General features: G+C 41.0%; 2 protein-coding genes across 2 annotated transcripts; both read left to right on the top strand.

The window, feature by feature from the left end:
- The first annotated feature begins 4,919 nt into the window (after window positions 1–4,919).
- Window positions 4,920–5,581, top strand: LOC119561042. Its single transcript, XM_037874871.1, has 4 exons — window positions 4,920–5,025; window positions 5,171–5,289; window positions 5,344–5,425; window positions 5,487–5,581. Exons 1-4 carry the CDS (start codon window positions 4,920–4,922, stop codon window positions 5,579–5,581), a joined length of 402 nt encoding a protein of 133 aa, XP_037730799.1.
- Window positions 5,582–11,725: 6,144 nt separating this feature from the next.
- Window positions 11,726–16,781, top strand: LOC119560255. Its single transcript, XM_037873619.1, is given in 5 exon segments — window positions 11,726–11,747; window positions 11,750–11,865; window positions 11,867–12,340; window positions 16,389–16,589; window positions 16,647–16,781. Coding segments are annotated over 5 exon segments (948 nt in total).
- Window positions 16,782–26,993: the final 10,212 nt, after the last annotated feature.

Here is a 26,993-nt window from a genome sequence, read left to right as displayed (position 1 = left end):
TCAAGAGCATTTTTCGAATGTGTGGAAGTTTTTATCCATCTTGATTATTTGCGATTTGATAATCACCTTTTCGGTGATTTCGGAAATGTCTTTGCTTAAATAAAAAGCAACTTAAGAGAAACCTTTTCAGAAATGTGAGATACTTTTAAATCACGGCAAATATGTTTGAAAACTGTTTTAAGAAATTTCAAAATAATTTAAACATTATTTGATATTTAAAAGGATCAAAAATGATTTACTTTACAAACCACTTTATATCAAAACCTACAGAAACCATTACTAGACAATTATTTACTTCTAGATAGTTCAAAAATACTAAATAAGATATAATAAATTGTTAGTACAAACAACTAGAATAAGAACAAAAATGTAATATGATATCAACTTATATGGGGTTTAATCGGGCCGAAGGACTTTAGTATCCAGCGCCCCTTCTTTTTCAATATTAGTTCTGGTATTATATACTAGCTTTAATTTGTTAAAATAAAATAAATAATGGGGTTTTATATGTTTATCTGAAAATAAAACCCACCTTTTGTAACTTAGTTTCGCTTAATACATAGAGTTAGTGCCTTTGTGTTTGTTATTAGCTTTATTAAACCAAATCAAAGTTTCTGTCGAGGTAACCACTTCATTCTATATGCTTCAATTTAACCAACACTTTGGCTAATTCTAGATATTGCCAATACGGTCCCAAGCGGCAGCAACTAGAACAACAGACACAATTGCACGCAAATTTCATTTGATTTCATTTCAATTGAGCACAATTAAATTTTTGCGCACCACAATCAAGTGGCCTTTTGTAGTTGTAGTTGTCGTTTTTGCTGGTCAGACGAATAATGTTTTGTTGTTATTGATTTTCCGCCACGCCCTTGCCGTTTTCCATGAGTCCACGAGTCCATGAGTCCGATTTTCCGGGTTTTCCGGGATTCCGGAGACGCACGTTTGTAGGTATTATTTATTTATGCATCGTTTGTCGGCGGCGGCTTTATTCCTTATTATTAATTTCCTTTTATTTTCATTTCGGTTTGCATTTTGAGCATATAGATATTATGGCTAGCCGGCTGGCCGAAACAAAATCCATTAATATCATTTATCCCCCGGGCTATTTACGGTTGCAAATGAAAAGGCAGAAAGCAAATGTGAAAGCGATTGCATTAAGTTTTAAATACGCGAATTCATCTATTGGTCGGCTAATAAAATCATGAAATGTATTTGAGGTCGGCCGACCGAACAATTTTGATTTTAATTGAAAAGAGTTTTTGCGTTGTTATGGCCGATGTTTTTTTGTTGCCTGTTTGGGCTTATTGTTGCTGTCAACCGCCCCGATGGAAATGGAATGGAATTCATCCCCTGGATTTCGGTGCAACCCAGTGTTGCTTATATCCGGCTTGCGGCACGTTTCCGGTTGCCATTTGGCCCGGCTGCTAATTTCACAGTTTGGCATTGCGGATGCGAAAAAGGGGGCCAAAACGGTTGGCCCGCAAACAATTAACTCCCCGCATCCACATCCACATCCACACCCACTCGATCCAAAAGCGAAAGCTCTGCAATTCTGTGGTTAAGTATCATTTCTAATATTTTGTGTGACACCCGTGCGACACTTTGGCATTTTTAGAGGGGGTGCGTTTTCGTTTTCGTTTTCCTTCTCGGGTTTTTAGCCCGGCTGCCAGCCACATTGTTTATGGCTCACTCAAGAGTTTCAGCCAACAGCCAACAGCCAACCCCAGCAACATTTGAACAAAACCTGGCGCCACCGCCAAACACACAAAAACAAAAATAAAAGCAAAACCAAAAACAATGGGCTACCAGGCAGGGGCTAAACCCAAACCATTGGGGCAAAAAGTTTTTAAGTGAAAATAGTCATTCAAATTTAATTAGTCCAAAACAAAGCCAGAACGTAATGAGCTTACGCTTAGGCTAGCAGAGGAGCCAAGGGCATGGGATGGCTATAGGGATGGGTTCCATCTCAATCTGAAATTGTGGTTATTGCACTCCGACCCACTCATTGTCCTTCGGCGAGCTCCGAAAAGGGTGCCATCCCCACCGACAAAAGGGGTCATGTGCGACACAATTACGGCAAAGGTGGAGCCGGAGTCAGCAGCGTTTTGCTGTCACATGCCACATGGCCGCAGAAACTCCCTCGGCCACGCCCCCCCGACTACCATCTCGCCAGTTTACGCCCACGTATCACCCACACACCCAACCAACAAAACAGCGAAACTGAGAGCAGGTCGACAACGGTAGCAGTTTCAAAATATTTTACGTAATATCATTGTTCGCACTCGTAACTAACTTTTGCCAACGCTCCATGCCGGCACAAAGGATACATCTCCACCTACGGCTTCAGCCAGACCCTCTCTATAGTATTGCCACCCAATCCCCAGCACCCGTTTCAGAGTCCCCAATCCACGCGTCACCCAACCCAGTCCTTCTAATACTTGCCAACTGTTTAGCGTGTGACGAAACTTGCACATGGCGAGGGGTTATCCAGAAGTTTTTGGTAGGGATTAATGGTGTACATCCTTTTATGGCACTGAAAAGCTGGATAAATATACGTTTTATGACATTTATTGCAAATTGATTTATAGAAATAAAATATTAGATCCAATTTTAAAAATATATACCTAACTGATTTAAAATACTTTCTGATTTATTATTTTATTATAGATCTGTATAGTACTTATATATTATTTCACAAAAACATTCTTTATAAATTTGGAGACTCTCTAATTTACATGAAATTTGATGCAAGCACTAAAGAATCAAGGGATTTAGTTAAATAGTAAAATTATTGAATATTTGTCCCGATAAAATGTATTGTTTGCAAATGCTATTAGATTCCCATAAATTAAAAACATTTTTAATTTGCAACACAAACATTGTTATAAGCTATCCCCTTCCCTTTAAATATTATATTGCATTACAATACTATTTATAAAAAAAACCTAATTTGACACTGGAGAATATAATATGTAAGGATAATAATATGTTTGTTGCTTGCGTTTTAATATATATTCCATTTCTATATTAGAAACACAAATTACATGACGTTCTGAAATTTCAAAGAGTTGATAAAAACTATACCTTTTTTTATAAAGCCACACAACATGATATAAATTTAGCTCTCGTATTTCATTTTTCTTTCTGTTAATATCAGCATTTTAGGTCTCTTAATTTTTGTCTATTAGAAACAAACGAAAATACTGCATTGTATAATGCCGCAGAGAATCTATCTGCAAATGCATCTATAATTATGAAATATTTTCCGAAAAGCGTAGGTTTTTCCTTTTGTTTTTTTCGGGCTGTCTGATATTCGCATATCGGGATTTTCATTTTCTATTTGGGCAGCCCCCGCAGATGGTTCTCCATGGCTGTATGGGATAAATGAGGTGTATCCTGGTGGGTGGGGAAAGCAAAGGGGGGAAGGAGGTCCTGGTCTGGGCTTGGTCTGCGTTTTCGGCGCTGCCGCATATGATTCCTATCGCTGATACTATTTCTAGTCCAATGGCACAGTTAGTTTGCATCCTACGTGCCTGCTAATGTATGCTGGCTACCTTTCTACGTGTCCTCGTGCTCCAGGACTTTACTATATAGTGGGTGTCAGGACATCCGGAGGTGTGTGTCTCTGTGTGTGTGTGTGCGGGCACATCCGTGTTAATATAAACGCATAACAGCATTTTTAGCTGTGAAATAGTTTTGCTGTTGCTGCTGCTACTGCTCCCAAACCCCCAGATCCTCAGATCCCCGGGAGCCCGAAAAACCCACTCCCAAACCGGGGTCCATTGTCCTGTACTCTCTGCCTTCCTGTAGGTGTAATTGTGGCCGTTGCCGGTTGCCGGTTGCCATTGTCGACCATGTGGCAGTTGTTTTTGCCCCGGCGCGGTCGAGTGGGTGGGCGGTGGTTTTTCTCTAAATTAATACATCACATGCACGCAAAAAGGACGACTAGGACAACGTCGACTAGGACATGCATACAAGCTTAATTATGGGATTTAGCCGGGGCCGTCTTCTTCGTTGCGGTTTTAGTTCGGTTTTGGTTTGGTTTTCGGTCTGGCCATCTAACTATCATATTTTGGGTCGCGTATAATTGGGATACATGCAGATCTACCCGTAAATATTTTAATTTAGTTGGCCGAAAGAACGGGATGGCCTTTGAAAGCATTTCACGTGGCAATTTTTAATGGCATTTGTTGGCCTTTGGGTGCGCTGATGCACACTGATGGAAATTGTAATAGACACGGGCATCCGGGGCTTCAAATCAGGATTGGGATGGGAAATGGGAAATGGGAAATGGGAAACTGGGAACCCGGAACCATATATGTACGTGCCCGTACTTCGTTAACGAATTCTCGGAGCTGTCATTACCATTAACATTTTGGCTTGGGCAAACATTTTAGCGTCGCACTCTCGAACTCATTTGCACTTTTGTTTGCACTGGATTTGGACACTGTCAGCGCCGGCGGCCGAAACCATTGACATGACCACATTTGGGTATTTTCGTGTCGCTTCAGTTATTTGATTAGTTAACAGGTGGACAGGTGGACAAAATGGAAGGGTTTCGGGTTCAGCGGTGCTGGGTTCACTTTCCACGCTTCAACGGAAAACTAAATGGGGAAAGTTTAATGCTGCAATTGATTGACATTATTTGCTTACTTTTACCCATGTCCACAGATGGGGGAAAATGTATCAAAGTCTCCAAACGAATCACCTTTCGTATGGTAATTTTGTCACAATGTAGCAGGTGCAAGTGCCAGTGGGTATTTATTGAAATTGGATTTTAGTCTGCATTATACAGCCGTATTAAGGCTGTCTTAAATTTAGTATAAATTTAAAGTCTTATAAAGATACATTTTACAGATTACGCATTTTCCTTTTGTGTCAAAAGTTGTGTATCATTATTTGAATTTGTAAATACAATGTGCAAAAAGTTAACTATTTTGAAAAAATTTAACATTTGCACTAAATACAGGGCCTGCATTTTCTGGGCATGCATCAATATAGTGGTGGGAATAGCTTTTATTCGTGAGTATTTTTTTAAGAAGTAGGAGTTTCTATAAAATGTGATAACGGGCAACATAAATATGAAGTATTGGAAAAAATATCTGATTTTTTTGAGTTTCCTTATAAATTAAAAAAAAATAAAATAAATAAAAATTTTTCAACATAGCTCTTGTGATGGACTTTGTACGACGGGAAAAGCTGCCAGTTGCAGTACTTGTTGTTGGATGCATATGTGGAGCAACCTTTATTATATCTGGTTTTATGCTGTTGATTGGTGTCTTGAAGGTTTACTTGGTTATAGGCTTATTTAAATATTTAATGACCTTACTACTTATGCAGGGCTTTCGATGCCTGGTTTGCTCATCCATAGTTTTCTGTGGTATTGGTATTTTCTTTCTACAATGGTTAATAATACCTTTAGGTGAGTTCCTTAAAGTTAAAGTGTATTCTTAAGGTGTTTCTTTATTTTTTCTGTATCCTAGCACTTTATTTTATTTTCTCTTTCGTTGTGTACAACTTCTATCAAGTGGATATGTGTTCTGATGATCGCTATCGAGTGCCGCGACGCTTTTCATAAATAAAATAAAATCATATTTATTATTATATGGTATTATATCTTTTCTTCATGCTCACTGGAAGAGATACAAAATAGTTTCCCACGTTCACCATTTATTTACAGAGTTCCTAAGTTCGAAAGCAGGAAAGCCGCCGTCTCACAATCCCGTATTTATGATAGGAACTGGATACGTTGGCATTAGCGGGGCTTTGGCCTGAATTGCAATCGCCTTTTGGCCGCTTACGAAAATATTTATTCCGTGTGGGCCACCTTATCCCATAAGTATCTCTGTATCGCTGCCCGTGCAATCTACTCCAAATAACTGCAATAGTTTTATGGCTCATCATGGTTTTTTTTTGGGGGAAAATCCCTTGGCGAGGGCGAGTTCAATGCTCCAGTTCTTTTTTTGTAAGTTGGTTGGGCCGCAAAAAAAAACGGAAAACAGCCCATTTTGTTTGTTTTTTATGCCGACTGCTCAATTTGCTGTTATACCGCTGGCCGGACCAACACCAGTTCATCACTTACACGCCAGGGTAATTTAAAACAAATGCCCCACCGAATCGCATTCGGCTTTGGCTCCACAAGTTTTTATTGCCGCTCTCGCATATGAGGCGGCGAATTTGTTCATCCACTACAATTTGGCATGCCATTTATATTGGTTCCATGTTAATGCCGGCGCCAAATCCCCGATTCGATCCTATCCGTTTCCAGATATCAGATACCAAATACCTGCACCCGCCGCATAGTCCTACGGTTGATCTAGTTGTTGCTGCAGTTGTTGATGCAGCTGTTGTATTTTTTAATAGACACATTAAAAAATAATTTAACAGACAGACAGCGAGTCACACAAGCCACTTCGTTTGCCTCGTTTTGGCCGTTGCATTGAATAAATCATAAATCATTCAACTTTCGGCCAGTGGAGCTGTGAAATAAAAATGCCCCGAAAACATGTGACTGTATAGTATATATGGATGTACTATATGTACGGGTCGCGTTGGTCGTTTCTATTAAACGATACACGATGAGCAGCCAGGCAATTTGTCCAATTTTTCCACCTCCATCATCACACTCACCGCTTTCCCGCCCATTTTCCACACAGTTTTTCTGTGCCGCGCGTGTGTTTACTTTTTACACATCATAATTTTTTATGCTAGTTGACTTCTGGACACTGGCGCGTCCTGTGTTTTTTTCACCATTTGCTCCTTTTTTCGCACAGCGCCGAAAAGTTGTTGCCATGTACAAATTAATAAACGAGTAACTGACAAAAAGGTAATTTATTATTTTATACATATTTGACAAATTAATTTAATGACACTGCGCCGTCTCACACTCGCACATTAACGCACATGTCCCACCGGGCATGGGCAGCCAGGATGCCCTGAATCCTCCTCCGGGCTGCTCCTCTTCCTGGCTGCTCCTCCTCCCCGCTGCCACACATAATAATTTCTCATTTAATTTTTCAATTTTAAGCGTCATTTACACATGCCATGCCATGGCAGTGAAGCTCTGTCCAGATCCCCGATGCCGCGATTCCCCTTCGGGCCGCTCTGTTTCACTTGTTTTCTGCTTTTTTTTTTGGTTTTTTTTTTGTCAGCTTGTCGGACGGCTGCCTTTGTTTTTGCTACTGCCATCGCGTTTGATTATACCCTGCTTATTAACGGGCGTGTCCGACTCAAGCAGGCGGCTTGCTCCTGTCAATCGAATCAAACAGCAGGAATCAAAACAATTATTGAATCATTCATGTTCGAAAGGCAGCCAGGTAATGGCGCATGTTCTTGGCCTGGCTTGCATGTCTGTAACATCAGAGCCAATTAGCTTAACACTTTAAGAGGTTATTTTTAATAATTTTAATCACTCAATATGCCAGGTATATTTTTAGAAAATATTTCTTACGAATTTGTAATGAATTATAGCCTTTATATTGATTTTAAATATACAGTTTTATTCACATAGCTGGCTAATCGATTTTTGTTCTTTGGAATATTATTTTGTTAATATTTTTATAAGAATAAGGAAATTTGTTAAAGAACACTGTATTTTTTAATAAACAAATTTAATTTAATTGTAATTTAATAATATATTCAATACAATTTTTGGGAAGTTTCAAAATATTTTAGTTCAATTTTTGATTAAAAATACTTACATTACTTTACTTTTGAATGAATAAGAAAATTTATTTGAAAACACTGTTTGCCTTAAATAAATAAATAAAATTTATTTGTAATTTAAGAATATATTGTATATGATTTTTGAGAAGCTTCAAAATATTTTAGTTCTATTATTGCTTCAAATGATGTACCCCTTTTTTAGATAACTAGGTAAATATATTTTATGAATTATGATAGTTATTTGAGAACACATTTTTTTTAACTAAATAAAAACATAATCGAATTTTAATAATATATTGCATATTATTAGTAATATGATGTATAATATTTACCACCTTTTTAGATAAGTTTTAAAGACTGATACCAAAAAGCAAGGAATAAAATATTACAAAAATGCAATAAAATAAAATGTTTCAATACGAATTCTTAATTAAAGGAAATATATATAAAATGGTGCTTCGATTACTCTCTATAACCATTTTTTTTTTCGCACCTTTAATTCGTTTTGCGCGTTCTTAGACTTTATTAGACCTTTAAGACAAACCACCTGAAGTGTTTACTAATTTCCCTGGTGTATAACCAGAGCATTTTCGCATCGACTCCTTGACTGGCAATCGCTTTATGTTGTTCTTTCATTTTTATATTTGCATTAAAAGGTAATCATCGGGAGCAGCGTTGCAGCGTTGATGGCAAGCCTTGCAATTTTCGCACCGTTGTCGTATTTTGTATGACTGTCATTAAGTCGTCAGCGGGTTCAGTAACGAGGGGGACAATGCCGACGGGGGGATATGGTGATGGTGATGGTGATAAGGATGGGGATCGGAAGAGGACAGTGGACTGTGGACTGTGAAGTGCGGACTGCAGACAGTGGAGTGGCAGGACGCAATCAGTTGCTCACTCAGTTGGCGACGCATCAGTTTAAATGACTCGTCATGCCCGCTGGCAATGGAGTGGAGGAGCAGGGGGAGGAGGAGCTTGTCCTGGTGGCGAGGTGGCAGCGATGCCCCAAGGACGCAGAAAGATACTGCTCGCGTTGCACTCGAATTGGTCTGGAGAGCTCGCACGTTAATGACACTAGAATCAGTTTTCATTAACGATATAACGTGCGACTGGCCACTCGGCATGGTTGGTTGGTGGGTAGAAAAGCGCGGGAAAATCAGGGGGGAGGGAAAAACTGGGGGAAAAAACTGAGGGAACCGCATGCGTGCATTGCTCGCATATTTCTCCTGGCCGCGGCTGCTGCGGCGACTGCGGCATTGGCGCTGGCAATTAATAAAACACACACCTTCTGTGCCACCGAAGCAGCACTTCCCCACCTCCTTGCTGCACAGTGGTCTAAAGCGCTTATTTATGCAACGGCTGGCCTCGACATCCCATCGACATTGCCATCGGCATCGGCATCTGAATCCGAATCCGAATCTGAATCTGAACCTGGATCCGCGTCTCGCCATGCATCTGCAACTCTCACTCCGACTGGAAATTGAATTTAAAAAGCTCAAACGCTGCAAAATATTTCACACACAGCAGCCGTGTGTGTTGTTGCTGAGATTTTTCGTATAAATCACATTTGCCAGCGAAAAAATATAAATAAAATATATGGCACAGTGTGTGCGTGTGTGTGTGTGCTTGTGTGCCAGTGCCTGCATAAATCTTTCAGTTTGGATTTTCACTTTGGCGGCATAAATTGACACTGGCTGACGACATCACAGCCACATTTGAAAACCGCGCTTAAAAGCATGCTCGCTCGATCGCCTGTTCCCCCCATCGAAAAACTCTTGCATTGCAAATTGCGTTTTTTGTCAGCTTAAATAAAGCAACGCGCGCTGACAGTAAAAACTCATTTACGCGAAATTAAATTAAAAGTTAATTAACGCTGTCAATGTGCAAAGCACTCCACTCGGGCAGGGAGTAAAGTTGGGGGAAAATATTCAGGTAACTACCTGCAACTGCAACTCTGCGGGCCAAGTTGAAAAATCACCGCAAGTAAAGTTAAGCATATGTCCGCTTAAATTGATGCGAACTGGTTTTAAACGCCAGCCTGACAATTCGCGAGCTGTTTTTTCTGCTTTTTCTGCCTTTTTTTCCTGTTCAGTTTTGCAGTTGCAAGTTGTTTGCCGGACTCTGGAATTGGTTCGTCGGCTGCTGGGAGGGATTTTGCGGAGGATGCGGGGCTTTAGTGGCAGTTCGCTTGATTGCTTGGCTTGCCGGCAGTTATGCGCTGCGCACACACTGCGTATGCTTAATGTGACACGACCGACCATCCGTCCGTCTGGCAAAATCAACAAGCCGATCCCAGCCTGCTGATAATTAATTTTTAAGTAAAACTGAAATTTACACCGGCCAATCAGCGATAAACCGACAAAGAAAAGGCACCATTTAATTGGGCGCCATGTATGATGATGATGATGATTGTGCTGGCGTTGGTGATGCCGCCTTATTTGTCATTCAGTATTCATGGTATGAGCATTTCCATTTGGCCGGCACTTTCCAGCTAAGCGAACACTTACCGCAGCGGTCTAATTGGCGGCACTCGGGCAAACTGACCACGAAATGCATTGCGCGCCTGATTAATTGGCCAAGACATCAATTGTGACCGCTCTGCCGTGAGCCCTTGGTGCTCATCAAATGGGCGCTGGCCAAACATTGGTTCAGAGCCAAGCCGAGGGTAATGCGGCATTTGCCAATTGGCATAAGTCAAATTTACATACCTGCAAAGGCGGTATTCTGGCTGCATTAAGTTACAATATCAGGCAAGAACCTGGCAGAATATCTAATAATTTTATGAAGGCATGTTGAAATTAATTTATCAGCATCTCAGGAAAATGTTCATGTGTACTTCTTAAAATTGCGTATCTTATCTTAATTGCCTGAAAATTCAAGTTTCCTTCGGTTAAGGCTTAATATTTGATGCAAGTACTATGAACTAAAAAAGTGAAATGAGTTGAATTCTTTCCATTTTTAAGTTGATTTTGGTCTTAATTTAAGAACATATTTGGATCAAATGGTATAAAAAAGTTTTTTTGTTCTGTTTTCCAGAACATTTTGGTCTTAATATAATAACATTTTGTGATTGATTTTATCACATTTTGTGACCTATTTTAAAAAGAAAAAATGGTTCAAATTGAATAACCTTCCCAATAAAACGCATAAAAAAGAATACTTCGTTTTTAATAGTTTCATATTTTTGTTAAATTATTATCATATTTATTATATATTTATGATGGAATTGGTAGTTAATATTTTATTGTTTACAGGCTTATAATTACTATAACATTATGATATATATATATGCTTATAACTATTTAAATCTAAAGTTAAATAATAATGTAAGGATGGACTATATTCCCTCTATTTCATAATCAATTAAATCTTTTCCGTTATGATTTTTATTAATTTCTGTTACAGATATTTTAAACATAGAAATTTAATTTAATAATATCTTAATTTCATCTTGTTAATGGATTTTACAAGTTGCTTAAAATAGGAAATTATTTTTGTTGCTGTCAGAATTTGGTATTATAATTAAATTAAATTAATATTTTTGTTGCCAGAATATGTAATTGTAGAAATATGACCTAATTAAAGTACAATTAAATTTAATTATTATGAAATACAACATTTCAAATTCCATGTAAAATTACTATTCAATTTTTTCAGCAGTCTGCCCCCACTTATATTTTAGAAAATCTCATTAAATTGACAGCGCCTCTCCAAGTCCCCGAATGTTTCGACTTGATCTCTCCCCAGCCCAGCACAATTTCTCCCATTTCGTGGCAACTGAAGTGGCTCAACTGGCCTGTAACTTCATGACAGTTCGCATTGGGGTCGAGCGGCGTGGCAATATAAATAAATATGCTTGTTGTCTGGCAATTCGAACTGCACTCCCACGGCCAATTTGGTTGTGAAAAATTAAAGATAACATAAATGCGGCTCGCCGGGCACGCCATTCCATTGCTTTCCATTCCACAGCGATTTCCCACCGACTCCCCACCGATTCCATACCAAAAACGAAGCGATTCCGGACGGAGCTAGGCCCGAAAAGCGGAAAAGCGGCGGAATGCCGTGCCAGGACATCAATGTCGGGGCTCTGGCGTGCTATTTGAATTGAACAAGTGTCAGCGTCGAGGGAAACAGCTGAAACAGCTCTATGGTGCTCCTCCGGTGACCCCTCCTCTTCGCTACCAGACATATATATGGATGTATATATTCTCAGACGTTGTTGTACAGCATTTGCATGTCCTGCCAGTCCGCTCTCAAAACTCAAAATATTAACACTTTAACGCCAAGTTTTTTATCCGGCTGCCGGAAACAGACAACACACAAACGGCGCACACAAACACAAACACAGGGGGCTGGAACACAAATACTAGTGCACTGCTCTCGGCGTTGGCGGCACAAAACGCCATGTTGGATTATTCAACTCGACGCCATTTCGCGTCACAATGCGCGCTATGCGCCGCCATCATTGCAACCGACAGCGAACGGCACACGGTAATAGCAGCAACAACAAAGGCAGCGGGAACAGCAACAACTGCAGCAGGATGGCAGCAACAACAACTGCAGCAGGACGAAGGACGAAGGGCGAAGGACTACGGCGGCCCACACGGCGGATGAAGTTGCAATTCAAAGTCATAAACACGTGGAGCGTGGGCGCAAAGTCTCAGCTAAGCCGGTGGGTAAGTGGGGAGAAAGTAGGAGAGAAAGTAGGGGGAAAGGCGGGGGCAAAAGCCGGGGGAAAAGCGGGAAAATCCGCGAAGCCCTGGAAGGGGAAAAGCGGGGCTACGGCAGCGGTAGCGCCACTTCCTGCCCCGAGATTCCTAGCCCACTTGCAGCTCCCTCTTTTTATTTCCAGACCATTTTGTTGTCTATGCAACACGACAGACAGAGGGTATCAAAGGCATATTAAATCCACTCCATTTGCCCGCAGAACTGCAATTGAGCATGCTGGCATTCACTTTTGATGGCCGCACATTGGAGAAAATGCTTCAAATGGATCAAGTATTTTATGCTTTATCCTATCATATAAATAAGATATTACTTGCCCAGCGCAGCAACCATTTTCCACACATATATGTAAGCATTTTTATTTTGATTTTAATTTTCTGCTTATTTTTATTTAAGTAAATACGAACTTCACTGATCGAGACTTTACATTGAACACTTAAGTGAACACTGAATTCTTTAATTTCCCTGACAGTTACTACTATCAGTTCCTTACTAATTCTAATACCATAAAAAATAAAAACAAAGATCTAAATTAATTTTAAAAAATAAGCCATTAATAACAAAGCCATTTGCTTGATTGCAATATTTGGATGTTTGAGTTTTTACCTGTCAAAGTGGCATTATCTTATTTATGTGCGATAAACGAATCATGACTGACACTTCCAATGCTAGTCTTCTTTTTGTACACAATTTTAACAACCTAAAAAATATAAAAAAAATCTAAGCAAATTTAAAAAAGCAAAACTTAAAATGAAGCCACTTGCTTGGCATATAACATTAAGATTAGTAATTTTTTCCATAACAAAATGGTATAAATTTATAAATTTGCGATAGACCTATCATGACTGATAACTCCAATGGTAGTCTTAATATTGTACGCAACTCTAACCCCATAAAAAATTTAAATAAAGCTTAAGCTAAATTAAAAAAAGAAAACCTTAAAAATAAAGCCATTTGGTAGTCGTAGAAAATTTCGATTTTAAATATTCTCCTACTCAAAATGGCATAATTTCATGCATTTCAAATAGACACATGATGACTGACAGTTCCTATGCAGGTTCTAATTTTGTACACAATGCTGATAAGAATTAAAACAAATTAAAAAAAACCATTTAAGTAAAAACCATATACACATATACTTAGATTTTTGCTATTGTCCAGGTCAAATGCCATAACTGAATCCATTTACGATAGACATATCATGATTGACAGTTGAGATCATAAAAAAGAGACCTTTGACATTATGATTGCGGTGAAAAGATTGAGATAAGCATATTGATGGTGTTTTGTAATTTTCCCACGCCTTTGATAGTGTTGAGTCCTTGCCCCGATATCGGGTAACCCAAAGGTCGAGCCTTCCGTTGGACCCACGAATGGCGAGTGTTATTTTTCGGTTGGCACTGTTCGTTTTTCATTTGCATGCGAAATTCAAACATCAGCATAAAAATGCAATTTTTATTGCGCAACATTTCTCAATGCCCGCTGCAAATATTTTCGCGGGCTTTATTATATTTTTTGCATTGCCTTTTGTATTGTTTTGTTTTTTTTTTTTTCAGTTCTGTTCTGGCTGTTTCAGCTTTTGTTTTGGCCTTCCTGCTCGACGGTCCTGGCCATTGTTGTTTGTTTTGGTTCGGCTTGTTGCTGCCGCCGCTGCTGCTGCTGCTCAAATTTATTTGTGCTTTTTATTTGGACCCCGAGGGGGTATAAAAACCAAGCCCCAGCCCCTGGACCCATCCAGATCCACGGCCACATCCACCCGCGGCTCTATTATGAGCTGCACTTTATGAAAATGCAGTTGCCAGCCCGCTGTCGCTGTCGCTGGCGTTTTGCCACTGCAGCCGCCGCGCTTCGAGTACATTGCAAATATTTTATTATTGCACAATTTCGCCAACTTATCCCGCCGGCATATGAATGCATAGGAGAGGTGGTATAGGTGTACCATGCCACGCCATGGAACAGGAATCTCCTGGTGGCCGCAAGGCTGCAGGAAGGATGCAAGCCAGCTAAAATAATATTTCGCTGCTGTTTCGTTCGTTTGCTCTGTTTGTTTTTGTTTGTCGGTTCGTTTAGTTGAAATTACGTTCTGTATGCCACTGAATTTCATAGCAGTCGAATAGAGCAGCAAAACAACAACTTGAGCCGAAAAACTTGCTTTCGGTTGTTATTATTCTTGCGTTTACTCCCGGCAAATTTGCCGTGTGCCGACTTTTTCACTCCACAAGCTCGGCGGTCTTGTTGCTGTTGTTATGGACACCATGCCACCGCCCCCTTTTCCCCACTTAACTGCCACTGTATTCCGTTACACCACCCACAGGGAAAATACACCCACCCACCCATGGAAACCACCCATTGAACCACCCAGCGACCAGCTCGCCGTGTTTTTGGTTTTGCTTTTTTCGTGCTGTTTTTCCAACATTTTAACTTCCGCTCAATTTACCTTTAGGCCAAGTAATTTAAAAGCTGACGTGTTTGTACAACTACAATTTCGACTCATGTTGCCGTTGTTGTTGCTGTTGCTGTTCCTGCTGTTGTTGCCTGTTGGCATTGCCTGTGTATAGCACTTCCTGGTGTGGATTTTAGCCAGGTTCGGCCGGGCTCTTGTTCTGGTTCTTGGTTCTTAGTTTTCGGCTCTTGGATTTCAATCTACTGCAACTTGTTTTCTTTGCGTCGGTCAGAAAATATTAAAAACGAAATAATATTTGGCCAGCGATGAAATTTGCTAACGCTTTGCCACATATTTTGTTTATTTGCCCTCCGTTTGACTTGCGCTCGAGTCAAGTTTTTTGATGTGGCCCGATGGACTAAAAGTCAAAACATCCGCAAAAGCTGTTAAAACTGTTTGCCCCGGCTAATAGTCGCTGCTGAAAGCCATGCAGTTTGGCAAGCAAATATTAATTAAAGTCGATAGTAAATGGCCGAAAAGCGCTTAGCCCACTGTTTGCTGTTTTTTTTTCCTTGCCCACCCATTTGTTCTGTTTTGGCACCCCTCATCCGACCCGTTTAACATGTGAGCACGCAATTTCCTTGATTGGCAACGCCGAGTCAAGTCGCAGGAGCGGTGCGAGGAGCGGTTGGCGGCAGAGGTGCGGCAGAAGCCGTGGCTGAAGTTGAATGATTGAAGGCGCACTGTTAAGCTGTCGGCGGCGCTCTGCCAAGGCCTTGGCAATCCTTGCAAGGATCTGCATAACGTATCAAAAGGCGTAGCATACTTTTTGGGGCCCCAGTGCATTAAAGCTGACGAGCGAGTGTGTGCACTGTAGAAAATAATGCTGTTGATTTATTTAAGCCCATTTAATGTATATCTCCATGAATAATTTTAGTAAGCTACGTTATTTTCATTTAAACCTGTTTTTAAATACATTAAAAAACTTCCATTGGTTTTATTATACAGGCAAATTCGTTCGCTTGTTAGTCGTCAAATAGTTTTTATTAGGTTTATAGTTTTACCAGATTGTGTTGTTTGTTATAGGATTAAAAATGCAAATGAGTATTAAAATTATGCTATGGAAGACCTCAATATTGGTGATCAATTTGCGCTTTAATAGGATAAATATTTATAAGAAATTACTATGGTCTTATTTTAGATCACACTTAGAATAATTATTCATAGGTAAATAAAAACATCGCCTGTTAAAGATAGATCACATTTATAACAGTTATTGATAGGAAAATACAAACATTCTTTGATGATAATGTTTCTATCCCTTAGTTCAATCGGTAACATTATTTTTGTTTCAATATTGAAAACTCTATATGGTAGGAACTTCAAGTGGTGCAGGTCAAACAGGAAGCATTCCTTAAATATTAAATATGATCCTGGTTTTTGGAACCCTGCTTTTCCTGCAGTGTGTGTGTGAGTGAGTGAGGCTGAGCGTGAGCAGTTAACGCCATTGTTTGTGTTAAGCTCGGACGAATCTGGCAGCCAGGTCAGCCCCGCCCCGCCTCAGCCACCTCATCCACCTGCAACCCCCACACCCACACCCCCTCCCGCATAGCCCGCCTCCGGTTCCGACGGCTTTCCTCCTCCAGTTTTCCCCCAATCCCAATCCCAATCCGGCTGCCGGCTGCCTGGCAAGCCAACGAGTCTGTTAGCCAGGCCGCAGGCTGGAGCTGGAGCCGAAACTGGGAATGGAGCTAAAGCTGGAGTCCGTGGACCACAGGCAGCTCCTGCTCCGCAGCTCCTGCTGCTGCATTTAGTGAAGTATTGTTTCTGCTAGATTAATCCTGTTTTAATTAAATATACACGCTGCCAGCATAAAACCAACAAGAGCCCCGTCGCCGGCGAGCAGAAAAAAATGGGAATGAAGAACTCGGGCGGCGGCAAAAACTGCAGGGCAGAGATCCACAACCAGTGGCACATCCAGCAGTCCGCCTCCTTCGACTCCTGATGTGCCATGCAAATGTGAGTGTGGATGTGGCTGCGGGATGCGGGATGCAGGATTCAGGGCTCAGGATTCGGGCTGCCGGATGCAGGATGCTGTTGATGCTGCCGCTCCACTCGGAATGACAAAGTGACTTGACTGACTGGGCTGGGCGAACTGTTTGAGAACAGGACGAACGAGAGTGCTGCTGCTGCATTCGACCTCGCTTTATTTATTTATATTTCCATCCACCCCCCAGAAGCCCCCCTTCTGCGATGTTTTTCTCCTTGTGCTTTTAAGAAAAATACTTTTTCTCACGCAGCTCTCGCAGTTCGCTTGTAATTTCTGTAGTAAATTAAAAATGCTGCGGTATTTTTTGCTGGAGTGCTCTACACAGCAGAGCAGCCCGTCTCGGTTCATCTCGGGGCCGGCTTTGTCATGCATGTTCTGCATTCAGGCAAATCCTAAGATCCAGCTCGAGAGCCCCGCAAGTTTTTAAGTTAATGAGCTGAAAGTTCCTTTGCACCAAGCGGCGTCTTCAGGCAGCCACGAGTGCCAGAATGCCAGAATTCCAAAATGCCGGATTGCCAGAATGCCTAAATGCGAGTGTGGCGGAATGACGGAGTTAACACCGGCTGCATTTTGGGGAGAATTATTTTTTGCTCTACATCTTCATCTGGTGATGGCGATGAGGCCCGTCCTAAAAGCATTCGGTGCAATTAAGAGGTTGCACATAAAAAAAACTATATAATTTCATCGTTTCTATCTAAAAACTTTTCATTATTTTTATTGGCAGCGTATTCTTAGTCTTGATTAATAAAATAAATTGGAAGTTTTATATTTATAATTTCTTCTATATTCATTTTCATGTGAGTAATTAATGCTTTACAAGAAAATTGTATAAATTTAAAATGGGACGTTCTTTAACATATTTAAAATCTTGTAATTAGGATATCCTATAGAATATAGATTTGCTTGTCATTTTTTGTACACCTATTCGGTAAATAAGTAAACTAGTGGATTAGGATCAGGACGTATATCGTTTGTATAAATCTGATATTAAATTTATTAAAATTCTTATGAAATGTAATTGTTTTAAATATTTCGTTAAGTAAAGTAATAAATATTAAAATAATATTTCCCAGCACTACAATAGTGAATTTAATTATTACAAAATCATTTATATTATATATACATATATATTATATATTTTATTTATGGGAAATGCATTTTTTAACCAAAAATGAAATAAACCGAGTTTGCTTTATTTTGTATAAAATATAGTTAAGATTTTTGCAAATCTTATATTTTAAGCTTTTTTTTATTCCTTTAAGGTAATACCTTCTTATAGAAAATATTTGCTAACAAGATACATGAAAAATACGTATTTTGGATCCCGTCCAAAATTCTTATTATAAACCCTATTTATAAACATTTTCAGTGTATCCTGAATAGTTGCAGCTCGAAATATTCCATCATGCAAAGCCAGCCAGGCGGCCTCTTCAACTGTGCCAACATCTCCTTCGCCCGCGTCGAGATGTCAGCGGGATTCGAGATGGGGGATTCGGGTCGGGGGATCGGAATTCGGGGGATATATCACAACTTATTTGCCGGGATAACCGGCAGCTAATCAGCGCACCACTCGAGCCGCAACTTCAACTTCAGCGGCAACTTCAGCGGCAACCTCGAGACATTATTGGGTTGTCGGGCTGCCAAAGTGCAGGAGTGCAGTAGGGTGCTTCATAAGCGGCTGCCGTCAAACAATCTTAACGTTTGTTGTTTGTTTTTCGCCAGACCAGTTGTTGTTGCTCCTGCTGCTTTTCCTGGTGCGCGGCATGCAATTTCACTCCATTAAATACGACGCGTACTTAAATGTATAAGTAAACTTCATTGCCGGCGAGTGTAGCCGGCATAAGTGTGTGTAAACATATCCACGCACTCTCAGCGGGAAAAGGGGGCGTTTGCGGATGGGTGTGGGTGAGGGGGCGTGGCCCCCTTACAAGTGTCCATTAAATTTTGTCATTAATTTTCGTTTGTCCCTCCCGCGTCGCCAACTGGTGGCTTCTGCTGTTTTACTTTTTCATCATTTCATTTATTTACCCAGCCATATATAAATTAAGCAATAAATGAAAAAAAGCGCCCTATAAGCTCTCCAGATCGAATTGCAGCTTTTGGCCAGAATAAAACACAAAAAATAACTACATCTTAAGCTTCATTAACAGATATATTTACCTCTGACTTTATTTCGAACATATAGCTCAATACAAATATCTTTTAATATTTTTCATAACAAAATACCATTACAATTTCTTCCTGTTTGAAGTTGATGTATCTGTCTGTGGCAGGCAAAAAAAAATAAACTAATTCCAGTGCAGAAAGCATATTTGGCAAAGATACAAACATGTACGAGTGCGCATCTGATGCTGTATTTCTTATTGGTTCTGAATCTATTTGCCGGCTTAGTTCGGTTTTTGTGGGCTTGGCGATATACGAAAAATAAATATCTACATGCGGCAAGCATTTATTTATAAATCTCATTTATTAGTTCAATTTGCTGTTAGTATAATCGATGCACTCGGCTTCAATAAAAATCAAAAACATAAATCTCTCGGATGCACGTATACGTACGTATTTAGCTACTGCCCCAAAAATATAACGAAAAATTGGTAAATAAATGGAAACAAGTACGAAATGCCGGGCAGAGACCGAAATGAAAAACATTTTGCAGCTGAGGAGGGTAATGGACCGTGGGATACCCTGCAAACAATTGCCAAAACAATTGAGAACAATCAAAAATGCATAGAGAAACTTTGCCCGGTAATGTTTTATTTGGCTTCTTCCACTTGCACCCAATCCTCATTTGGGACCAGTTGAGAACCAGCACAGGGAAACCGAAACGGAAACTAAACTGAAACCGAAACAGACACAGAAACTGGAGTCGAAACTTCTGCTTGGGGTGTGAACTTCCCTTTTGGCCAGGGCAGTATTCTTCTAAACCAATAAACACCAAGCGATCCCTGGGCTTGAGAGCCTGGCTTTAATTTTTGGCCAAGTTATTTACTGTCTTGGGAGGCATGTATTTATAAGATACCTTTTTTCGATAGCACAAACTATTTTCGAACGGTGTATGGAATATATTCAGCCCTGCCATTGCAACCCGACAATTTATTCCTAGCTGAAAAACTGAACAAGTGAAAAATCGCCATGAAAATGGCAGGCGCTTGGCCATGTAATAACCGAAAATTGATAACAATCAATATGGCCATGTGTGACGGCGGCGGCAGTGTTGTTAGGCCCACCCATTTAATACTAGCACCTCGATTTGCGACCATGTTGTGCTGGCCATGTCGCTGGCATTTAACCCGTAACCTGTCGTTGACAGGACCACGCCCACTGCGCCACCCGCCCACCCAGCCCACCTCGGACTTATGCGAATATCACAGGAGCGTGAACACAAAGTGCACGCATTGAGTTTTGATTGCCCCACCGTTCAAACCTCACTCGTCTCTCCTTTTTCGCCAGCAACTTAGTTTATTTGAAAATGCACTTAAAATTTAATTTAAATGTAAATTTGTGCAGCGAAATGTTTTTGTGTAGCACAAAAAAAAAGAGAGAAAAAAAACCGAAATGTTTATGTAAACAGTGTAAGAGTACAGGAGGCGACAATGGCGGGCGAAAAAAAAAATATGGGGGAAAAAAACGAGGAAATGTGGAATAGAATGCAAATGCAAATATTGGCAACAGCGGTGGAGCGGCGGAGTGTGGCCAAAACAGCGTGTGTAAGCTGCCTGCCTGCCGCCTGTCGGAGTGCGAACAAAAATGAGAGGAATTTATATGCAGATGCGAAAACATTTTGCACCCCATTCGCCGGCAACAGTCACCAGCAGTTCAGCAGCCCAGCATTTCACCATTTCACCGTCCCACCAGCGAAAGCACAAAAATCGCTGGATCGCTGGATCGCTGGTGGAGTGCTAGTTTTCCAGCATGTGCATTTATTTTCAGGTTCGCCAGCGAGCGTGGCGTGCGTGAAATTTAATAAAGCTTTAGCTGCCCCAGCCCCTTTAACCTTTAACCCCGCCGCCTCACAGCATCCAGCTCCCTCCTGCTCCATCCTGCTCCTCTGACCCTGGCTCAAGTTTTGCGCACAAAGGACGCACACAGTTGGTGTTGATGTTTATTAAATTTCGTTAAATTATGTAATATTTGAGCGGCCCTCGCACAGCAGCAGCGACACTGGCAAATGCAATTCGGAACAACTTAAGAAGCAAACGCACCGCAATAAAAATGTCTTCGCCCCCAGTTCCTGGCCCTGTCATCCGTTTCCTCGCCAAATGCAGCTGTCTGCGGCGCTGCACTGGGGAAAATAGGGGGTATGGTCTTCAACTACCATGGCGTATACTTGACTTAATTAATATTTTACTAATTCCACTAACAGAGTTTACGAAAACTTCTTTCAAATATATAAATGTAGTATTTTGCATAGACTATTTTTCTAAGTTTATAAGTGCATCTATTGAAAGTATAAAGGACTTAAGAGACACATTTATAAATTGATGAGAATTTACAGAAAGTAAATATAAAAAGCATTTTTTTGTAATTTTTGTTAATTTAATGTCAAACAAAAACACCTTTTAAGAAGCTAAAATCTAGTGACGATCGCAACTTAACTTATCTGACGAAAATATTTATACAATCCACTAAATAAATACACTTTCTTAATATTTGTCATAGTCATTTTTGTTAATTTAATATAATTTATATTATTAATAAATTAATAAATGCCTAAAACATATTCTTGCATTTTTCTGTCTTAATTTAATTTATTTTAAATTGTTGTATTATTTTAAACTATTTAAAATGTAAAGATTTCTTGAAACCATTTAATTTCAAAGCGATCTTAGTTAGATTAAATATATTTTTGGTATTAAAGTAAGGCTTAAGTATTAAATGACTATGCTCTTAGTCAGATTAAATATATTTTTGTTTTTAAATTAGGCTTATGTATGGGTCTTAAATAAAACTATTTTTTATTTTATATGGTTTGAAATTGATTTAATTTAAAAAACATCTTTATCAGATTAATTAAATTACTGCAATACAATTTGGATTGAAATGACTGAGATACTTTTTTTTCGTATCTGTGTGTATATTATATCATATTTTTCCTCAGCGTGTCAGTGTGTGTGTGTGGCACCCTTGCAGCGCTGTTTTCACATTGTTGCTTCACACTAATCTTCTGTCAATGCAATGCCAGGATGAGGATGAAAGCGACAACAGCTTGCCGAGGACTTGGCCACTACAGTACAGCACCCACGGCCCCCTTGGCCAGTTAGCCAGCCACCCACTGCACACCCACCACCCACCACCCACTGCCCACCCACAGAACTGCATAGCTTCAAAGACCAAAAAGTACAAACCGCAGCCGCAAACGTTTCAATGTTGGGAGTCCAAACTGAAAAGCTGGGCGGCGGATGGGTTGGGATGGGTTCAGATGGGTTGGGATTTTCGCGCCCAACCTCTGACAAGCTGAGAGGGCTGTGTGTTCGGGGGCGAATCTCTGGTTTTGTCTTTAAGTGTAAAAACATTTTGCTTTCGGGCAGGGCTGGCAATCCCAATTCGGATGCTGTTGCTCCTTCAGCTCCTGTTAGCCCGCTTTCCCGCTTTTCCGATCTCCCGTTTTCAGTGGCACCATGTTGTCGCCGTTGTAGGAGCGTGTCACCAGCTTTGGACCGCCGATGCAGTCAAGTGCAAGTGTGTGTGGATGTGGATGTGGTGTCCTTCGTCCTTCGTCCTTCGCCCCTCGTCCTGTTTGGACTCGTGTGTGTTACCAGCTTGTCGGTTGTTGGGCTGTCAGTGCGGTTAATGCTTTTAGCCGCTGCCCAGCAGCAGACGCCCCACCCAGCCGGCCATCTTGCGGAGGTCTCGAACTCGAACCGAAAGGACTCTCGATCCGAAAGTAGCCCCCAGGCATTCACTAAAACTAATGCAATATTCTTATTATTTGGTCTGCCTTGTTTGCTCTATTTTATTTTATTTAATTTGGTTTTGATTCCCCCCTTGCTGTTGTGCTTTTGGCTTTGTTTATTGGCACAACATGCAGCTGCTGCAACAATTTGTCTTGCCGCTCTCTGCCTTTCGGCCAGCATGTGTGTTTGGGTTTGCCTTTTGTTTGTCGGCTTGTTTATTTGTTTGTTTGTCCGCTTTACACTCTCTTTGTTATTGTTTTATTTAATGTAATTGCTTCCACACAGCCAGCCAGCGGCACGAAGAGAATGCTTCTTTTTCCTTTCCCTTCTTTTTTTTTAATATTTCAACAACAGACGCCATTTGTCTTGGCCGCAAACTGGACAAGTGTCTTGGCAGCCCGTCCCTGTTAGCCTGGGCAAATTAATTTCGTATTAGCGCACTCTGACAAATTAAAACCGCAGAGTCAACAGGCCGACAGGTTCCACATTCAAATGCTCCCCCTGGCTGGCGATGGCAAATCAATGGCAGTTCAGAAAACCGGGCCTGGCCCACAAATTATATGCAAAGTAACAACTAATAAATATTCAATGGCTGTCGCATTAATCTTTGAGCACCAGCTCCACTTTGCAGTCGGCAGCCTGTCGGTGGTATGAAAAAGAAAAACCGGGAAAAGAGGAAACGCATTACTAATGCCAATCTTTTAGCCGGACCGGGCACACTGTGTTTATGGCCCATTACTCTGGGGCCCCGTCTTCGGGAATGGGTAGTCGGGATTCGGCAACTTGGAACTGGGAACTGGGAACTGGGATTCGGGGGGACTCGGATTGATTGTTTTAGTGCCCTCGCTGATTTAATTAGTGCTTGGAGAGAGCTTTGCTGCAGTGATAAATATAGTTTGGAACTAATATAGTAGTTAACATATTGTAAAGAATTTTTTAAAGGCATAGGTACTGATACTAATGTCGAAAATATAACTTTAATGAGGGATTTTAGAACTAAGGGTAGTTCAAATATTGTATCAAATTTATTACAGATATTAATTTCGAAAAAAACATTAATAAGGGATTTTAGTTGAGATTGTATAGTTGTTACCAAAACCAATTAATATAGAAAATTGTATTACTATTTCCTGTTCTATATATGATTTTAATCCCTTTAATACGATATGGTTGTAAGTCCTTGAAGGAGAATCCCATTTATCTCTTTTGCTTTCAGAGTATTATTCCTGTTTTGGCTATTTATATAACTTATCAAAAACTTTGATTCATTCAAACCATGTATTAGTCTGGATAGCCATAAATATATAATGACAACATAAAACGTTCGTCCCCCCTCAAAGACCAGGCTTTTCCCAAGTCTTAGCATACTTTCCCGTACAATCTTTGAGGAATTAACACCCCTTGTCCTCCGTTGATCCTTCCAGAGGGTATCCCCCAATCGAACCGTCCGTCCCGTCCGTTTTGTAAATTTAACAAATAGTCACTGAGGTGAAAGGGGCGCGTGCTAAGGTCGTAAACAAGCAGGGCCAGGGCCAGTTGAGCGTTGGCTGTTGGCTGTTGGCAGGGCCTCGTAGAACGACAATACCTGACCGGCCTGACCTGCTTTACCTTTAGACCTTTGCACACACACACACACATATACACACTGACCACAGTGACGCTCTGGCCACTCAACAAAACCCTCAGGCACTTTTTAATCTAACAAAATCCAAAGAAACCGCACGTCGCATAAATAATGAGACTGATGAGGGTCCATTATGGGCACGTAAAACGGGGAGCGCTGCACGCTAACCCCCCGCCCCCTATACCATCATCATGGGGAAATGGGGATCGGAAAGCGGGAAATCGGAAAATCGGGAGAGCGGGAAGCCCTGGCTTTTCCGGGCCGCCAAGAGTTGGGGGAGTCAACAGTCAATGTTTGAGCAACGTGTTTTTAAACAGCGCTAGGTGTGATAACAGTTGAGGTTCGACCTTTGGGAGGGGGGGTTGTGGATTTGGGGGCCAGGATCGGGATGGCATGGGGTCAAAAGCATGACAATGACAGCATAATTGATTTTCGAACAAAGCAAAGCAAGAACAAGGAGACAGAGAAGCAGACGCATTTTCTGCAAGACAATTTATGAAATGGGTAGCCCCAATATATATATTTCTGGCCCAGCTATATACACACACACTTTATAAATACGGGCCTGGTATATAGGTTGTGGCCCATGTATCTGCTGACCGAGAAAGTTTGAAAGCAACCAACAAAGTAACACACGAAACTACTCTGATTTGGCTTACCTCAGGAGCAACTTTATAAAATTTATATAAGCCGCAGCTTATATTCGTGTGGAAATAGAATTTGGCCTCACTTCAGTTGATTTTCTTCATGTATACCAAATGTCTTTCAATTCATTTTTGTGTAAATAAAAATCAGGGCGCATCGCCTGGGAATCGCTGGTAAATATTTGCCACATTTTTTTCGCTCTTTAGGATTTATTGAAATAATTATTTATGGATATTGGTTAAAGTGTTTGATAGTAATGCCTTTTATCCGGAGGGTAAATATGTATCTGTGTTGTTGACTGAAAATTATGAACTCAAAAAAATAAGTTTACATACTGTCAATGATGTTCATCTATTGCACTTTTTATACGTTTTTAAGATGGTATTTGATTTTAATTTAAATTTTATTTATTTATTGACATGAGAGGTGTAGGAAATTCAAAAACGGATTAAGTGGGCATTGAGTTGATTCCAAAAAAATCTATCTTTCTGTACAGATTTTTCAGAGAACACATAAACCCTTTACCCTTTAAAGCTCTGTAATAGTTTCTGAACATTGACCGGCTTTTTAATTGATTTCGCCCCTGTTGTCTCTTAAATTGTGGAAACACCGCAGTGGCCCTCCTTCCACGGGCTCCACTTGGCTGTGCTTTATTTAAAATTTATTTAAATGAAGCCGAACGTATAAATAGCGCCACTTTAGATGCAATCAATGGCTTAAGCATTTCAACGCTGGCCCAGAGTCGAGATAGCAGCTTACAAGCGAGACGGGGCACTCGAACATGCTTCAACAAATTCAAACAGATAAAATATGCAAAAATTAATTAAATACTTGCGCTTTGCATGTTCCTTGAAAACAATTTGCCAGACACCAAGGCTCATGTCGAAGGTGTCTGTGTGTTGGCCGGGCTGCTCTCTGTGTGTGTGTTAGCCGGTCCGGAAGTAGCTGAGGGTAAGGACCATGGCCAGAAGGGGCGTGGCAGTGGAGCCGGGCGTTGAGTTGTTGCCGTGGCCAGCGATGTCGACGTCGGCCTGTCCAGGTGTGGAAAGTGTGCTATATAATTTGCAGCCAGCTGAAAGGGGAAAACACAAAAAAAAGCAGCACGAGCTGCAGAAATGCAAAGAGCGTGCAGCAGGAGGGCCCAAAGGAAAATACCAGCAATACCAGCAACAACAGCAGCTTGCCGGGGCAACAACAACATCGATTGCAATTTACTGCCTGATGCACTTAAGAAAATTTATGCAAATACCCAAAAATACTTACTTTACTTTGGGTGCCGGTACTCGGTGCCGGGAAACTCAGCCGGGGAAACTCAGCCGTTGAAACTCAGGCAGGGAAAACTCAGGGAAGAGACGCCTCAGCAAGGACAAACGGTATTATAGCATAAATTTTATACTGCCCAGGTCTACGAACCATCGAAATGGGGGGCTGGGTCTATATAACCTGGCATACTAAATGAAGCAGCACCCACAAAACTGCCAGCGCTTGCTTCATTACTTAAGGAGAGCCCCCCTTTCACCTTTCTTTTTTGTTCCCGGCTCCCCTTCCTTTTTTTTTTTTTTGGTTTTTTGAAAAATAGTTAAGAACCGGCACACAAAATGAAGAGCAAGGCGCCCCGTGTTATATATGGCAAATTGAGCAAGTCGACCGCCGAGAATCTGAGAATGCCCCCAGGTCGTCAGCGGGCGAGTGAGTTATAGTTATGTAACCCGGCCTGAGCGGTGGACACTGGCCAAAACAGCGAGCACAATTGGAGGCTGACTGTCTTGTCCAACAGGCCACCACCTCCTCCTACCCACTTTTTTTGTTGTTTGCTACGTGCCGGCCACTCCGCAAAGTGGGGCATAAATCAGAGGGCAGCTCAGGCTGCAAAACTGACAGCGGACAAATTTCCACCGCCGCTTGACGCTGCACTAATTTGCCCAGGCATTCGCTCATCTTGAGATCCTGAGCCAAATTGATGTGCCCCGAGCTGCAGTTGCGTTGCAGTTGAGCCAGGAGATG

The sequence above is a fragment of the Drosophila subpulchrella genome, unplaced genomic scaffold, assembly GCF_014743375.2.
Source record: "Drosophila subpulchrella strain 33 F10 #4 breed RU33 unplaced genomic scaffold, RU_Dsub_v1.1 Primary Assembly Seq354, whole genome shotgun sequence".
Lineage (NCBI taxonomy): Eukaryota > Metazoa > Arthropoda > Insecta > Diptera > Drosophilidae > Drosophila > Drosophila subpulchrella.
This window is presented reverse-complemented; position numbering and strand designations above follow the sequence as displayed.

What these genes read in the sequence shown, in the direction of transcription:
- LOC119561042 (XM_037874871.1), top strand. Translation starts at nt 4,920, where the DNA reads ATGTGCAAAAAGTTAACTATTTTGAAAAAATTTAACATTTGCACTAAA. An exon ending in GGTGGGAATAGCTTTTATTC is followed by an intron (nt 5,026 to 5,170) that starts GTGAGTATTTTT and finishes TTTTCAACATAG; the next exon opens with CTCTTGTGATGGACTTTGTA. An exon ending in ATGGTTAATAATACCTTTAG is followed by an intron (nt 5,426 to 5,486) that starts GTGAGTTCCTTA and finishes TCTGTATCCTAG; the next exon opens with CACTTTATTTTATTTTCTCT.